General features: G+C 43.3%; 1 protein-coding gene across 2 annotated transcripts in view; it reads left to right on the plus strand.

The window, feature by feature from the left end:
- LOC111950209 (AF4/FMR2 family member 4) overlaps nucleotides 1-13,213 on the plus strand; it is a 28,678-nt gene extending 15,465 nt beyond the window's left edge. For both annotated transcript variants that reach the window (XM_023967616.2, XM_070434312.1), the window contains 18 exons: nucleotides 3,043-3,756; nucleotides 3,909-3,953; nucleotides 4,062-4,148; nucleotides 4,484-4,517; nucleotides 4,642-4,708; nucleotides 4,954-5,052; nucleotides 5,245-5,398; nucleotides 5,574-6,440; nucleotides 6,707-6,792; nucleotides 6,900-7,152; nucleotides 7,490-7,587; nucleotides 7,909-7,972; nucleotides 8,486-8,622; nucleotides 8,865-8,936; nucleotides 9,060-9,153; nucleotides 9,327-9,370; nucleotides 9,530-9,741; nucleotides 10,008-13,213. In XM_023967616.2, the coding sequence (XP_023823384.1) occupies nucleotides 3,043-3,756; nucleotides 3,909-3,953; nucleotides 4,062-4,148; nucleotides 4,484-4,517; nucleotides 4,642-4,708; nucleotides 4,954-5,052; nucleotides 5,245-5,398; nucleotides 5,574-6,440; nucleotides 6,707-6,792; nucleotides 6,900-7,152; nucleotides 7,490-7,587; nucleotides 7,909-7,972; nucleotides 8,486-8,622; nucleotides 8,865-8,936; nucleotides 9,060-9,153; nucleotides 9,327-9,370; nucleotides 9,530-9,741; nucleotides 10,008-10,135 (3,255 nt within the window). In that variant the 3' untranslated portion in view covers nucleotides 10,136-13,213. The remainder of the gene's footprint in view (nucleotides 1-3,042; nucleotides 3,757-3,908; nucleotides 3,954-4,061; nucleotides 4,149-4,483; nucleotides 4,518-4,641; nucleotides 4,709-4,953; nucleotides 5,053-5,244; nucleotides 5,399-5,573; nucleotides 6,441-6,706; nucleotides 6,793-6,899; nucleotides 7,153-7,489; nucleotides 7,588-7,908; nucleotides 7,973-8,485; nucleotides 8,623-8,864; nucleotides 8,937-9,059; nucleotides 9,154-9,326; nucleotides 9,371-9,529; nucleotides 9,742-10,007) is intronic.
- The last annotated feature ends 1,004 nt before the right edge of the window (nucleotides 13,214-14,217 follow it).

Consider the following 14,217-nt stretch of genomic DNA (forward strand, 5'->3'; position numbering starts at 1 on the left):
CACTGATGTGGGCCAGAGCTCTCAACCCGCCAACTCAATTATTTCAGCCCCTGGCTGAGTCTAATCTTTGCCACTAACCAGATTTAAACGGAGATAAGTGGCTCCTCTCTTAGCTAGAGGACCCATGAAGGACGGCTTGGAATGCATCCTGACAGGTAGCAAATAGAAAGGTGAGTCCTACCTGGAAAGCCAAGTCTTTTGCCCCCACATAGTGAAACGTAAGCAGCTGATTTGCCGATTTTAAGAATAGGACCCAGGGAAGTGGCTCTCCCACCGTCATCCGTAGACAACCATGGCAGCCGTGTTGTGTTCAGCAGTTTTTAGAGCCCTGGGTTCACTGTTTACCCATGCCGTTACAAAATGAGGCATGTAATGTAGAAATGGGAAACATCAACTGGCTAACTTAAACTCCCATCTTCTCATCTGGGCAGTAGAATGCCGCTTTGTGATATTTTCTAGAGAGTTAAGTGACATCAGTCGTGACCAGTAGTATTCATGGTCATGTAAAATTAGTTTACTTTGTCCTCCTGTAAATTCCATGGCTGTTACTTTAAAGATCCGTTTAACAAAGCTGCCACTGAAGTTTTACAGCTATAGAAGCAGTTTAATGTTTTTACACTGCTGGAACAGATGTAGCTCAGCTTTCCCCAGTCAGAAGAAAAATGCTGATCTTAGATGTCATTGTAGAATGACTTTAGGCCTGTTGCTTTTCTCTTTGAAGTATATTGGTCTCTGATGATATCATTTTTGAAGTGATCTCCTGAGAACTTTGTAAATGTAGTTTTAAAACTGGTGCATGAATTGTAAAAGATAAGGTTAGATGTGACCTTTTTTTGCTTGTTTGCTACCAAAAGCCCTTCTATCAAAGAGTAGGCCTTGCATGGTGGCACACTTAAGCATTGTACACAAACAACATATTGCAAGGCAACCCCCAATCACTAGTGTGAATGGGCAATGATGGATTTTCTCTCCTTTCCTCACAAGTGCTGTCTTTCCATCCATGTCAGACAAGCTCTGTGTAGCACGTGTTCTTACATTTCCTGTTACAGATATTGGCTTGTGTTTCTCACCCCACAGCTTGTATGTGTCAGAAAGAATTGGTTTGGGGCCCCATGTGAAATTGGATATGCTCCACACTCTGTGGTTTACCTCTTGTCATCTGTAGCGGGAGTGATTGATTAACCTCTAGTGGAGCCATGGAAGGGCCTTATCTCTCTATGCAGATGGGCCCCAATGGTCGTGAGGCGACTGAATAAGCCAATCATCTCTTGTTTGATTAGTTGATAGGGCTCTCTTAAACAATATTGAAGCTTTGAGGGCTAATAGTATACATTTTTTCGTAATTTTTTTTTTTTATGTTATAAGAAACATTGAAGGATCTCTTGCCTCAAAAGAAAAAAAGGGTTATTCGTAATTTGTTTCGCCACAATAAATACTTTTGGGTAGCATATTTCATTCATGTGCAGTGCCTTCGGAAAGTATTCGGACCCCTTGACTTTTCCCACATTTTGTTAAAGCCTTATTCTAAAATGGATTAAATAAATCCTCAGCAATCTACACACAATCCCTCATGACAAAGCAAAAACAGTTTTAGACATTTTTGCAAATGTATTAAAAATAAAAAAACATGCTTTATTTACATAAGTATTCAGACCCTTTGCTATGAGACTCAAAATTGAGCTCCGGTGCACCCTGTTTCCATTGATCATCTTTGAGATGTTTCTACAACTTGATTGGAGTCCACCTGTGGTAAATTCAATTATTTGGAAAGGCACACACATGTCTATAAGGTCACACAGTTGACAGTGCATGTCAGCAAAATCCAAGCCATGAGGTCGACGGAATTGTCCCTAGAGCTCAGAGACAGGACTGTGTCGAGGCACAGATCTGGGGAAGGGTACCAAAATATGTCTGCAGCATTGAAGGTCCCCAAGAACACAGTGGCCTCCATCATTCTTAAATGGAAGAAGTTTGGAACCACCAAGACTCTTCTTAGAGCTGAGCAGTCTGGGGAGAAGGGCCTTTGTGAGAGGTGACCAAGAACCTGATGGTCACTCTGACAGAGCTCTAGAGCTCCTCTGCAGAGATTGGAGGACCTTCCAGAAAGACAACCATCTCTCCAGCACTCCACCAATCAGGCCTTTATGGTAGTGGCCAGACGAAAGCCCACTTGGAGTTTGCCAAAAGGCACCTAAAGACTTGCAGACCATGAGAAACAAGATTCTCTGGTCTGATGAAACCAAGATTGAACTCTTTGGCCTGAATGCCAAGCGTCATGTTTGGAGGAAACCTGACACCATCCCTACGGTGGAGCATGTTGGTGGCAGCATCATGCTGTGGGGATGTTTTTCAGCAGCAGGGAGGCAAAGATGAACGAAGGAAAGTACAGAGAGATCCTTGGTGATAACCTGCTCCAGAGCGCACAAGATCTGACTGGGGCGAAGGTTCACCTTTCAACAGAACAACGACCCTAAGCACACAGCCAAGGCAACTCAGGAGTGGCTTCGGGACATGTCTCAATGTCCTTGAGTGGCCCAGCCAGAGCCCGAACTTGAACCCGATCGAACGTCTCTGAAGAGACCTGAAAATAGCTGTGGAGCTACACTCCCCATCCAACTTGACAGAGCTTGAGAGGATCTGCTGAGAAGAATGGGAGAAACTTGCCAAATGCAGGTGTGCCAAGCTTGTAGCGTCATACCCAAGAAGCCTCGAGGCTATAATCGCTGCCAAAGGTGCTTCAAGAAAGTACTGAGTAAAGGGTCTGACTACCTAGGTAAATGTGATATTTTTATATAAATTAGCAAACAAATGTCTAAACCTGTTTTGCTTTGTCATTATTGGGTGTTGTGTGTGTAGCTTGATGAGGAGAAATAACAATTTAATACATTTTAGAATAAGGCTGTAATCTAACAAAATGTGGAAAAGTCAAGGGGTCTGAATACTTTCCAAAGGCACTGTATTTGACTACGTAAATTATTTCAAGGCCTTAACTGCTGTCCTGAAGGTGACCCTCTATCTTTCTCTCTGTTTTTGTCTGTGCAGTCCAGCAAAGAAGATAAGCTGTCCAGTCGTATCCAGAGTATGCTTGGAAACTACGACGAGATGAAGGAACCTATCGGAGACACAATTCCAAAACTCGGTGGCAAACCCTCAGGCTCATCCTCCGAGGAGAAGTCGGGCCAGTCTCTATTTGGGGAGCAGCGAGGCAGTGGCCAGAACAGTAAATGGACTCCAGTAGGCCCAGCGGCCAGCACCTCGTCCTCCCAGTCCTCCAAGAGATCCAGCCTCCAGGGCAGCCACAGCGGTAGCAGGAGTAGCCAAAGACACGAGCGGGAACACAAGAAGTCTAGTAAGCATGGCTCAGAACACTCCAAGTCCCACACGTCCAGCCCAGCCAAGGGCTCCCTGAGCTCCAGTCACTCCCGTTCACTGGGCGCTGAGCACCACGGCAAAGAGCGCTACCGCTCCAAGTCCCCGCGCGAGGCCAACTGGGACTCCCCGTCGCGTGTGCACACAGCCTTCCCCAGCGGCCCGCACTCCAGCCAGGCCTTCCCCCCTTCGCTTATGTCCAAGCCCAGCTCCATGCTACAGAAGCCCACAGCCTACGTGCGCCCCATGGATGGCCAGGAGACGGTGGAGCCCAAGACCTCGTCAGAGATGTACAGCGGCCAGTCCCACAGCAGCACCATGGGGGAGATGAAGTCTAACGGCAAGGCCTCGCTCTCCAAGCTCAAGATCCCCTCGCAGCCTGTTGAGGTAAAACCACAGAACTAGAATGAGTAGAACATTCTAGAGAATAAAACTTTTTTCGTTACAATGTCATTATGTTAGCATGCCACATAATCAGTTGTTTTACAAGCCATTTTTGAAAACTTTTCTTACAGTGGTATGATCTTTGTTATTTCTAGGGTCCCATGACTGGGGATGCTAATTGTGTTGATGAGATTTTAAAGGTAAGGTTGTTTTTCAGATAACATGTATTGTTCGAAATGCAAGTTTTTTCCCCCCCCCAAGTCATTAAGGTCTTCACTTCACTTTACATTTTCTATTTTTACCTCCAGGAAATGACTCAGTCCTGGCCCCCTCCGTTGACAGCCATCCACACCCCCTGTAAAACGGAGCCTTCAAAGTTTTCATTCCCTTCCAAGGTCAGACTGCAGAGCAGGCCTTAGTGACGTACAGAGGTTGAGGATTATTCAAATATGAGAATTTCCATCTCTTGCAAAGATCTGAATTCACCCGGCACTATTTTGCCCTAGTCATTGGTACAATAAGTAAAGTCAATTTTTTCATGGATATCTTTTGGGCGGGGGGGGGTGTATATTGGAATGCTCTATATATAAATGGTAAATAGTTAAACACTATAGCATAATCAATAAACAGCTGTTTTGTAATATAATTGAGCAATGATGTTTATTTGACTTTAAGGGCATGTATTGTCTCTGTATAATCTAAACATTTCTTGACCATGTCTCACATTTAGGACACTCAGCATGCAAGTTTTCCWGGTGCACACAGTAAGTATTGCCCAGGACTTTACATACAAGATAAGTCTCTCGCATCTTGAACCTCTGGATACAGGTTGATTTCACCATTGTCGTAATGCTCAAGAGTTCTCGTCTCACCCTTCCTCACCTCCAGAGAGACAAACCAAAACGTCGAGCAGCCACCAGTCCAAGGCAGCACCATGCGACGGAGATCAGGCCAAGTGAGTGTCCCTCCCCTTCTCCCTGAACATTATGGCTAGCTGCCAGCTGCTTAATGATCCAGACAGGTGACACAGTTTCTCCCTCCAAGCACTTTGTCTTTTCATGCCTTTGATATAAAGACTCGCAAGCATTGAGGGACACAGAATAGGAGCCTTATTGCTTAGTTCTCCCAATAGTTGTTTGTGTGATAAAGAAGCCATACTTGGTGTTAATGTGTAACATACACGGCCTTGTAATGTTCCAGTAATGTTCTGCTGGAGGATGACCTGAAGCTCAGCAGTGATGAGGACAGTGATGGAGAACAGGACTCGGCCAAAAATGCTTCCAGAAACGCATCGGCAAGGTAGTGGCTTACTGGTCTCTGACAGACCCATTTTAGCGCGCGTTGTTGATATTATTCTCCCCACTCAGAACTGAAAATAAATGCTAGAAGAATAGCTAGCTATTTTAATGTGTAACTACTAACGGATGATGCCTTCACAAGAACAGCCCCAGCTTGCTGTTCACTAACTAACTGCGTGTCTCTGTCCCACAGTAACAACAGTAATAACAGCGAAGGAGCAGAGCACTCGCGGGACGACTCCAGCAGTCACAGTGGCTCAGAGAGCAGCTCTGGGTCAGACAGTGAGAGCGAGAGCAGTTCCACGGACAGCGAGGCCAATGAGCCACCACGCCCTGCATCACCAGAGGTAGGCCTGCTCAGACCTTTGACTACTCTCTTCCCTTTGACCTATCATTAGTAATAATAATAACCAATGACAATTGTTCCTGGTCAGTACAATTACCTTCTTGCAGCTGACCTTTTGAGGTGTGCAGAATATGCTTTTGTAGATCCCAGTCTTATCTCCACACTTTTCCTCACAGCCTGAACCAGCCACAGCCAATAAATGGCAGTTGGACAACTGGTTCAAGAAAGCTAAGCAGTTCTCTCCGGCCTCCCCAGTGGACAATAATGTACCCACCAAGTACAAGAAGGAGGGGCGGGACCAGAGCTCAGGCCGGGGATACAGCGGGCAGGGAGGGTCTAAGGACTCAGGGGTGCCCACACCTAGCAGAGACCTAAGAGCAGCACAGAAGGGCTCCGAGAGCGGCCGTGGCCGGCAGAAATCCCCGGCTCAGAGCGAGGGTGGCGCAGGCCAGCGCAGGACGGTGGGTAAAAAACAGCCCAAAAAGTCTGAGAAGCCCCCTGTGGTGGAGGAGCCTAAGGGGGGGCTAAGGGTGGAGAGTGAACCTGCTCCCGAGATCCCTCCCCATCGACCAAAGGCCGCCACCAAAGGCTCCCGCAAACCCAACATCAAGAAGGAGCCCAAGTCCTCGCCCAGACTGGCTGTTGACAAGCGCAAGAGCAAGGCGCCCATCAAGAAGTCCAGGAAGTTTGTGGACACGGACTCTTCCTCCTCAGAATCAGAGGAGAACGACAGCATTCCCTCGTCGTCGCAGACCCCCAAGTACACAGAGAGCATCAGGACTCCAGTGTGTGTGTTCTCGCCTATGGAAGAGAAAGAGCTGCTCTCTCCTCTCAGCGACCCAGACGACCGCTTCCCCGTCAGGCAGCAGCAGGGGCTCATGGTGAAGATTGACCTGACCCTGCTCTCCCGTGTCCCCGGACGGCCTTACAAAGACCTAGTAGAGCCCAAAGTAGAGAGGGACTGCTCCATGGACAGAGACAGCAAGGACTTCCAGAAGCAGCCCTCTGAGAGGATCTCCAGTAAGGGCAAGAGAAAACACAAGGTATGTCCTGCCACAGCACACTGCTATTCATGTCATGTTAGGACTTGACTTTGGTTTACTATGCAAATTGGTGAAAAAGATTGCTTTGACAGGGTACGTTAAGCTTGAATGTCAATTACTTTTGGCCGTCTTGCTGCAGTTTGAAGAGTGTTGTGATATTTCATGTTCAGCTGATACCCAGTCTAGTACTATATCTATCTATTTTACACCCTTTCAAATGCACCCACAATAAATCATCCTTTCCTCTCCTCTGTTAATCAACTTAGAATGACGACGAGAACACCAAGCCTGATGGCAAGAAGTCCAGACTTGAAGACAAATCCTCATCTCACCACAAGACCAGCAGCAAAGAGTGAGTATTTTCATCCAAACAAAACCATCACATTAACTTTTATACTCCAACATTGTGAACATTGAATGGTATCATTGAATGGTATCATTGATAAACACCCACACCAGGTCTAAGAGGGTCATGGAGGCCAAGGTGAAGGAGGAGCCGGTGCCCTCTCCCTCCATATCAGGGTCAGGAGGGCTGCAGAGGACGCCCAAGGCAGAGCATCAGAGCCGCAAGCGGACGGTCAGCCAGTCATCCACCTCCCTGTCCAGCGGAGCCAGCAGCGGCAAGGAGGGAGGCCACAGCACCAAGAGCAGCTCCACTTCCAAATACACGAAAGGCGGGGACAAGCAGGCCAGGAGCACCCGGGAGGGCAAGGTCTGTGTGTGTCAGTCTAGTCTAGCTGTCTGTCCATCTATGTGGGCTGCACCATGTCAACCTACTGTCTTGCGCTACCATGTCAGCCCACTGTCTTGCTCTACTAGACACCATTTTATACAAACGTGTGTACACGTCACTGGAGTCCCCGTTACCAGCTGAACTGAGTATTCAGACGGCTCAAATCTTGCACAAAATGTCCACTCACTGCCATGCCCTCCAAATACATTTGGGAAGGACACAAATATGAGATTTGTAGCTCACCACTGCATGATTTGTTATATGGTCACATAAAATATCCCACATAGGATTATAAACTTTTTTGTTGTCTCTGCAGGAGAAATCCTCAAAGGGCTCTGATAACCAGCTTGCTGTGCCACCGCTCTCCTCGGACGGCTCAAAGTCCCTGAGGTCAAAATTGGTGTTTGAGGACAGGTAAGAAGAGCCGCCGCCTCTCCACTGTGGATAACCTGCTGTTAGCCAGCGTGTAGAGCTGTAGTTATAGGGTTGCCTTTGATGTGAAGCCCCTGGGATGTGAAGCCCCTGGGATGTGAAAGCCCCTGGGATGTGCCTGTGTAAATAAAACAGGCCGCTTAACATGGCCTAGTATCTTCACCCCCCTGCCTATATATTGCTGTGTAGTTCGGAGAGTCTATTGGAATTAGGAAAGGGGGGGAAAGTACTTCATTTTTATGTAATTTTTCAAAGTACAGGAAATAATTGCAAAAACTGACGGGCGAACCTGTTTTGTTTCAGGATTCACTCTGCCGATCACTACTTACAAGAGGCCAAGAAACTGAAACACAACGCAGATGCTCTGGTAAGAAATGATTGCATACATATACAGTATGTTAGCTGTTATGTGAAACCAAGAGTATGCTTACTGTTTTTGCACGAAAAGCTTGGGAATTTAGTCATTATTTTGCACACACTCTGAAATCGGAACAGTTACAATGGTTTTACTGTGTAGTGCTTTTACATCATCTTATTGGCTCCTCTGGCTACTGAAAGTGGAGCAGCTAGAGTAGTTATAATTGTCCACACTTGGTATCAATAGTGCACCCTGGGGATTATCATCAGATGCCTAAGTGCATCTCACTGCCCTTATTGGGGGACTGGATGCTGTCTAGTCCTATTCTACACTATCCAGGGAACCCATCAACATTTTATTAGAAATCTACATAATGATATTTCATGACTACCAACATTGTAATTTCACCACAAGCACTGGTCATGAAGCATTCCCCTTGCTACTAACTGTCCCAAATTCGAGTGAGAGGGAATCAGTTGCTTAAGAGCCAGTTTTAATAATGTGTGGTGTTCCTGTGTGCAGATGGACCGGTTTGAGAAGGCTGTGTACTACCTGGATGCTGTGGTGTCCTTTATCGAGTGTGGAAATGCACTGGAGAAGAGTGCCCAGGAGGCTAAGTCCCCCTTCCCCATGTATGCCGAGACCGTGGAGCTCATCAAGTAAGAACAAATGGCTGTATTTCTCTACAACTTCTCTACAACATGTTTTAATGATATCATTTCAGTATCAAATAACAAATATCTTCATGGTAGCAATTACATTTCATAGACACCATAGACTCAGCATTGCATAAATGGACAAATTATTCACGGAATTTACAGTATTAACATTATTATTATTATGAAACCTTAGAATGCTGGGAACCGGTCTTTAAGGTTTCTCGTTGTGTGTGTGTTTTCAGGTACACTATGAAGTTAAAGAGCTACATGGCCCCAGACGCTACGTCAGCAGACAAACGGCTAGCTGTGTTGTGGTAGGTGTCCTGACTCATAGCTCATAGCTTAGATTCCATTTAGAGTGTCTGGACTGGAGCGTCGATGTTCCCCTGCTCATTGAGTCACTGCTAACGCTCATCCATCCCTCCCTGCTGCTCCAGCCTGCGTTGCCAGTCCCTCCTCTACCTGCGACTGTTCAAGCTGAGAAAAGAGAGTGCACTGAAATATTCTAAAACACTCACAGAGCATCTGAAGGTAATTTATTTTCCTTGGTGCAAGTTCATAGGAGTTGTGATATTGTCACTTCAAATGTGTGTTCTTTGAATGTAGTGTTGTATGGATGAGGAGAATGATAGTCAATTTGCATTGCTTATATTTGTTTATAACAAATGGCAAACGTTTGTTCTGCATTTCAATTTGTTTTTCAGAATTCCTTGAGCAACACCCAAGCTCCCTCTCCTGGAATGGGAAGGTAAGACATTTTATTAGTTGTATGCTGTCTTGAGACTAACAGTCTTCTTAAATGTATTTCACTTGTCAATTAATGGTCTAGACGTTATGCTGAATCATCTCGTTTTGAGCGGTTGCGATTCCCCCGCTTACCAGCCATCTGTATCTCTCTGTCTTCCAGTAAAGCGGCAGGCATGCCCTCGCCAGTCTCTCCCAAGCTGTCCCCAGGTAGTGCTGGTAGCTACTCGTCAGGCACATCCAGCGGCAGCTCCTCTGTAACAATCCCCCAGCGCATCCACCAGATGGCTGCCAGCTACGTCCAGGTCACCTCCAACTTCCTGTTCGCCACTGAGGTGTGGGACCAAGCAGAGCAGCTGTCTAAAGAGCAGAAAGGTACCTGACTCGTTTGCTCTCCTGGGGGGGGGGGGGCTCCTCCTCTCCTATGGAATATATGTGGTAGTTGTTAGTCCAACTTCCAAGGTATGAATATCCTATCTACTGCTTGTTTAAGACGTTATATTAGGCTCCAGAATGAGTCCATAATCTAAGTGAAACTAGCTCTGGATGTGTTGACCTGGCAAGCCATTCCTGGGCTAGAGGTCTCTTAAGTGTTTACCTTGCTCACTCTGGTCGTGTTATGTCTCCTGTCTGTTTTGTAGAGTTCTTTGCGGAGTTGGACAAGGTGATGGGCCCTTTGATCTTCAACACCAGCAGCATGACTGAACTGGTGCGCTTCACACGGCAGGGCCTACACTGGTTGCGGCTGGACGCTAAGCTCATTCCCTGAAGGACTCTATATACACCACACACACACACCGTCCACCACAACGCACCGCTGCCCCTCCATGCACATGTGAACTTATCTGCCTCAGACATATCTATAACACTGTGTCCATTTTCTACACCAGCTTGCCAAAAACACTGAGCGATATGGAGCATCTTGCACCTACGACTGTCCGACACGGAGGAGGAGGATTCCAACTGCACAGATCTATTGGTACATTCTAGCTATATCCACTATCAGCGTTTTCCTCTGTCATATCTTTGGATTGTGCAAAGGAAAGCCATTTTTCTATTTGGCACAATGCCTTTGCTGAATTATTATAGATGAAATACACTAAATACATTTTATTCTATAGGCTAAAAGCACATTATTCACATTTGGCTTTTAATGTGTTATTATTTTTACCGAAGTACCTCCCTCAAACCAAAGGTGCTTTAAAACTAAGGTCTGTCTCTTATCTTTTTTGTGCCTTGTATCAGATATACAGGGAACTAGAATATACCATACGTTGAAATGCAGATCCAGCCAGACATTTTAAAGAATAATTTTAAGCTTCCAAACATGATTTTGGAATAGTACTGGACTCAAGCTGTGATCAGTGGGTTGAAGGCTGTACTGATGGTGTGTGAAGTGACGAGAGCTTGGTTTGCCTGACAGATATCCCTGACACATACACACATTACTCTAACAGTTGCCATTGAAGGGGAGGTAGCTTGCGGCTGACCATATTGGTGTTAGCCTGTGACACACCATTCAATTGATTTTGTTGAAGTTACTTTCATCGTTCTGAAGCACCACAAAATATTTCTTATCTGTCAATGAGTTCTTCCTATGAATTGCCCTGCGAGATGTTAATTTCTAAACAAGGTGTTATTGTTCCATTTATTCCTTATAGATCTGTACTGGAAAGGGTTGCTGTTAGTGTATTTTTTTAAGGCACAGCAGGGTGTGGTTGGTATGGCAAATGTTATCCTTGAAACACAATGTAATTATTTGTATAGTTTCTGCAAAAGTTGCCCAGTGAAAGCAGAAAGTTAGTGCAAGGAATGACATAAATGCATTCGCATTTTAAGACCACAATTAACAATTCTTCTAATAATTGATGTAGCATACACGTTGGTGGTGCTCATTAGCCATACGTAGATTACATGAGTGTTATATTTCAGTCGAAAAATACATGGCCAATATAGATTTTATTTATGTACCAAGCAGTTGCTCTGTTCAAAGTTCTGTTCAAACTTTCAGATTAAAATTATTGAAAACTGGGTTGAAAGAGCTATGAAATGCAAAGTATTTCTATTGTATATGAAAATGTCATATTTAAATGTTTAAAAGTGGTTACTGGGTTCTCTACATAGTATAATAGTAATTTGTGTACTACAAAACTTAAGTAATCTATTATCTATATATTTATGGTACAGGTTATATAATATAACAAATTGCGCTAATGTAGTGGTAAACTGGCCTAATATTTACGTGTTCTTCTGTTATTTTGTATTGTCAGCAAGGCAAATGTGGACATAAGTGATTTTGAACAGGAAAATGTACTTGATGAATAAGTGGTATTGTATTGTGAAGGACTTTTCTTATCAGCCCACTTACAGAATACACATGCTGGAAACACTAGTACCTTTTTTRCCCCTCATTGGCTCCCTTGTCTTTCATTTGGGGAAAACTGTTATTTCTTCTTATACTCAAAGAATAGAGGAAGATTGTTTTTATCTATGCAGGATTTTTTTWAAACTAAAATCATTTTTGGGCTTTCAGTTTGAAATCAGGAATTTCCGCTCTTGTTTTTAACTGTCGGTCAAAACCRGTTTGGTTTGACAGAAATGTCCAATGTTTTTAGCTTGTGCATCATGCTTGTCCACTGATTTACTGGTATATGTGTATATATAGCTCTCTTTTAGTAACCAAACATGGATGGCTTTATGAAGCCATTTTATACCTTAAGCTGGAGGCCACTTTTCTCATAGATATTCCTCTGGGTGTGCGTGCTCGTGTACCAACTCCTATGTTTTCATACACTGGTACACTTTTGTACAGCTTCAAGGCTTGTTCAATATATTTAGATATACAAAAGATGATTGGGATAATTTTAACACTTCTCTTGAGTCTTTCATTCATATTTATTCGTTTTTCTGCCCCTTTTGCTTTGTCATCCATTATTTTTTATATTTAAGTATTTTACTGAAAATAATTTTATGAGTTTAGAAGATATCGTAGTATGAGTTGTTTTGATACATTGAAATATGGTCAGTATAATTAGTTATAACTTGAAGACATCCAGGGTAAAATGTTATGAAATTAAATAGAAAGACGTAACACTTGCATGTTTCTATTTAAATACAAATTTGTACAAATTGTATATAAAACAATTCATTTAGGGTGAATTTTTACTACAGTTAAACATTTGTATTGATGCATCTGTGTCATTAAGATATATATGCACATTTGTGAGCTTTCTTTCTTCCAAAATGTAAGAGATGACAAGTCTCTGAACCATATCAATCATTTTTGTTTCTGTATTGTATGCCTTGTCTCCTGCTCACCACTGTCATTGTCATCATCAATGTCTTTAGAATCAAGTGCTAATGTATGTTCTGTATTTGATATGGAGACATGTAAATCCATTAAATGTATATTGTTGATCACATTGAATGGATGTTGGAGTGAGACGTTTTTTTATTTTTGATCAACTGTACATCTCTACTGCATGTGAGAAAGCTGTATCCCTTTTGAAATTGATCTGAGATGTCTTTTGAATGAGGTGTATTTCTCTGTTAAGCAGTTGTAGAAGTTAATACAGTATGTTGCGCTTCATTTTTCTCAAAGACCATCAGCATACAAAGTACAGTAGTCTAAATTGGGTTAGTTTCAAAATATTGAGAACTGAGATATATATTATGGATGCAATATATTAAGTAAAGGTACTATTTTGAGGTTGTTATTCAAACTTGGAATAACATGTCATTTAAAATMATTGTGAAGTATTACTTGTTACTAATGGGATATTTGAGTCTGTCCTGAATATTCTTTGTATTTTGCCTTATTGAGAATAAAATATATATGGTCTTTCAATTTACCTGTCGTTTCCAATACATGTCAATATACAGTACTTGTAATGTATTTAAGAACGTGATTTTGATTGCATGTAGAAACCTTACATTCATTGATCACAACCAATTTTAGTGACACAGGGCCCTTTCTGGTCTCTGGCTTCTTAATTCTGCAAAATGGTACGAAGCATCATCTGGATATGTGTGCAACAAAAGTTAAACATTCACCTGCTACCATTTCTGTTAAGCCCTGTACCCATACAGACTTTCACTTTTCTCATTGACTTCTCAAACCCCAAACCTCGGCCTTGTAGCAAGCTTTCCCTTAAGTCTCGCGATGTTGCACCTCTGTTTAGAAACGGATTATATTGCAATTTCTTGACCCCATACTGTACTACCTTTTGATTCTAGCATTAAATTCATGAAAAACCGGTCAGATAAGATATATAAAATTGTATTCGTGTATTGATTTGCTCATACTCGATTCCTGTTCTCAAAATAGTTGACGGTCAAGAAGTTAAACACATCGCCGAAATGTTGAACTAGCTAACGTTACAACTCCTACAGTTTAGTTAGCCTGCTCAAGTTGACTCGGACTCACCCGACGGTTGTGTTTAATTTATTTTTTAACAGACAGTACTTTCTCAAAATGCAAAATATATATATATTTTGTAGACTCTCGACAAGCTGTGACGTATACAGATGGTGAGAGTTGTGGTTCATGTTTGTAGATCTGTCGTTAGTAATGAAACGCTTGTAACTTTTCGCCTTCGCACTTGGTAAGTAAATTCACTCTGAAATACGTACATTTTAATGAGCGGGTTTTCATGACTTTGACGAAGAAAATGTAAGGTTCATTCTTTGCCAACAAAAACTAGGAACAAAGAAGCGTCACTTTCATACCGTAGGCACACCGTGGACATTAATTGTCATGTCACTACATTGACTGTCTGTCTTGGCTTGGAGACAGTCTTAGATTTTTTTTTTTTAATGTGGTGCTTTCTGATCTGCCTGACAAAGTCCACT

Source organism: Salvelinus sp. IW2-2015, linkage group LG23 (genome assembly GCF_002910315.2).
Source record: "Salvelinus sp. IW2-2015 linkage group LG23, ASM291031v2, whole genome shotgun sequence".
Classification (NCBI taxonomy): domain Eukaryota; kingdom Metazoa; phylum Chordata; class Actinopteri; order Salmoniformes; family Salmonidae; genus Salvelinus; species Salvelinus sp. IW2-2015.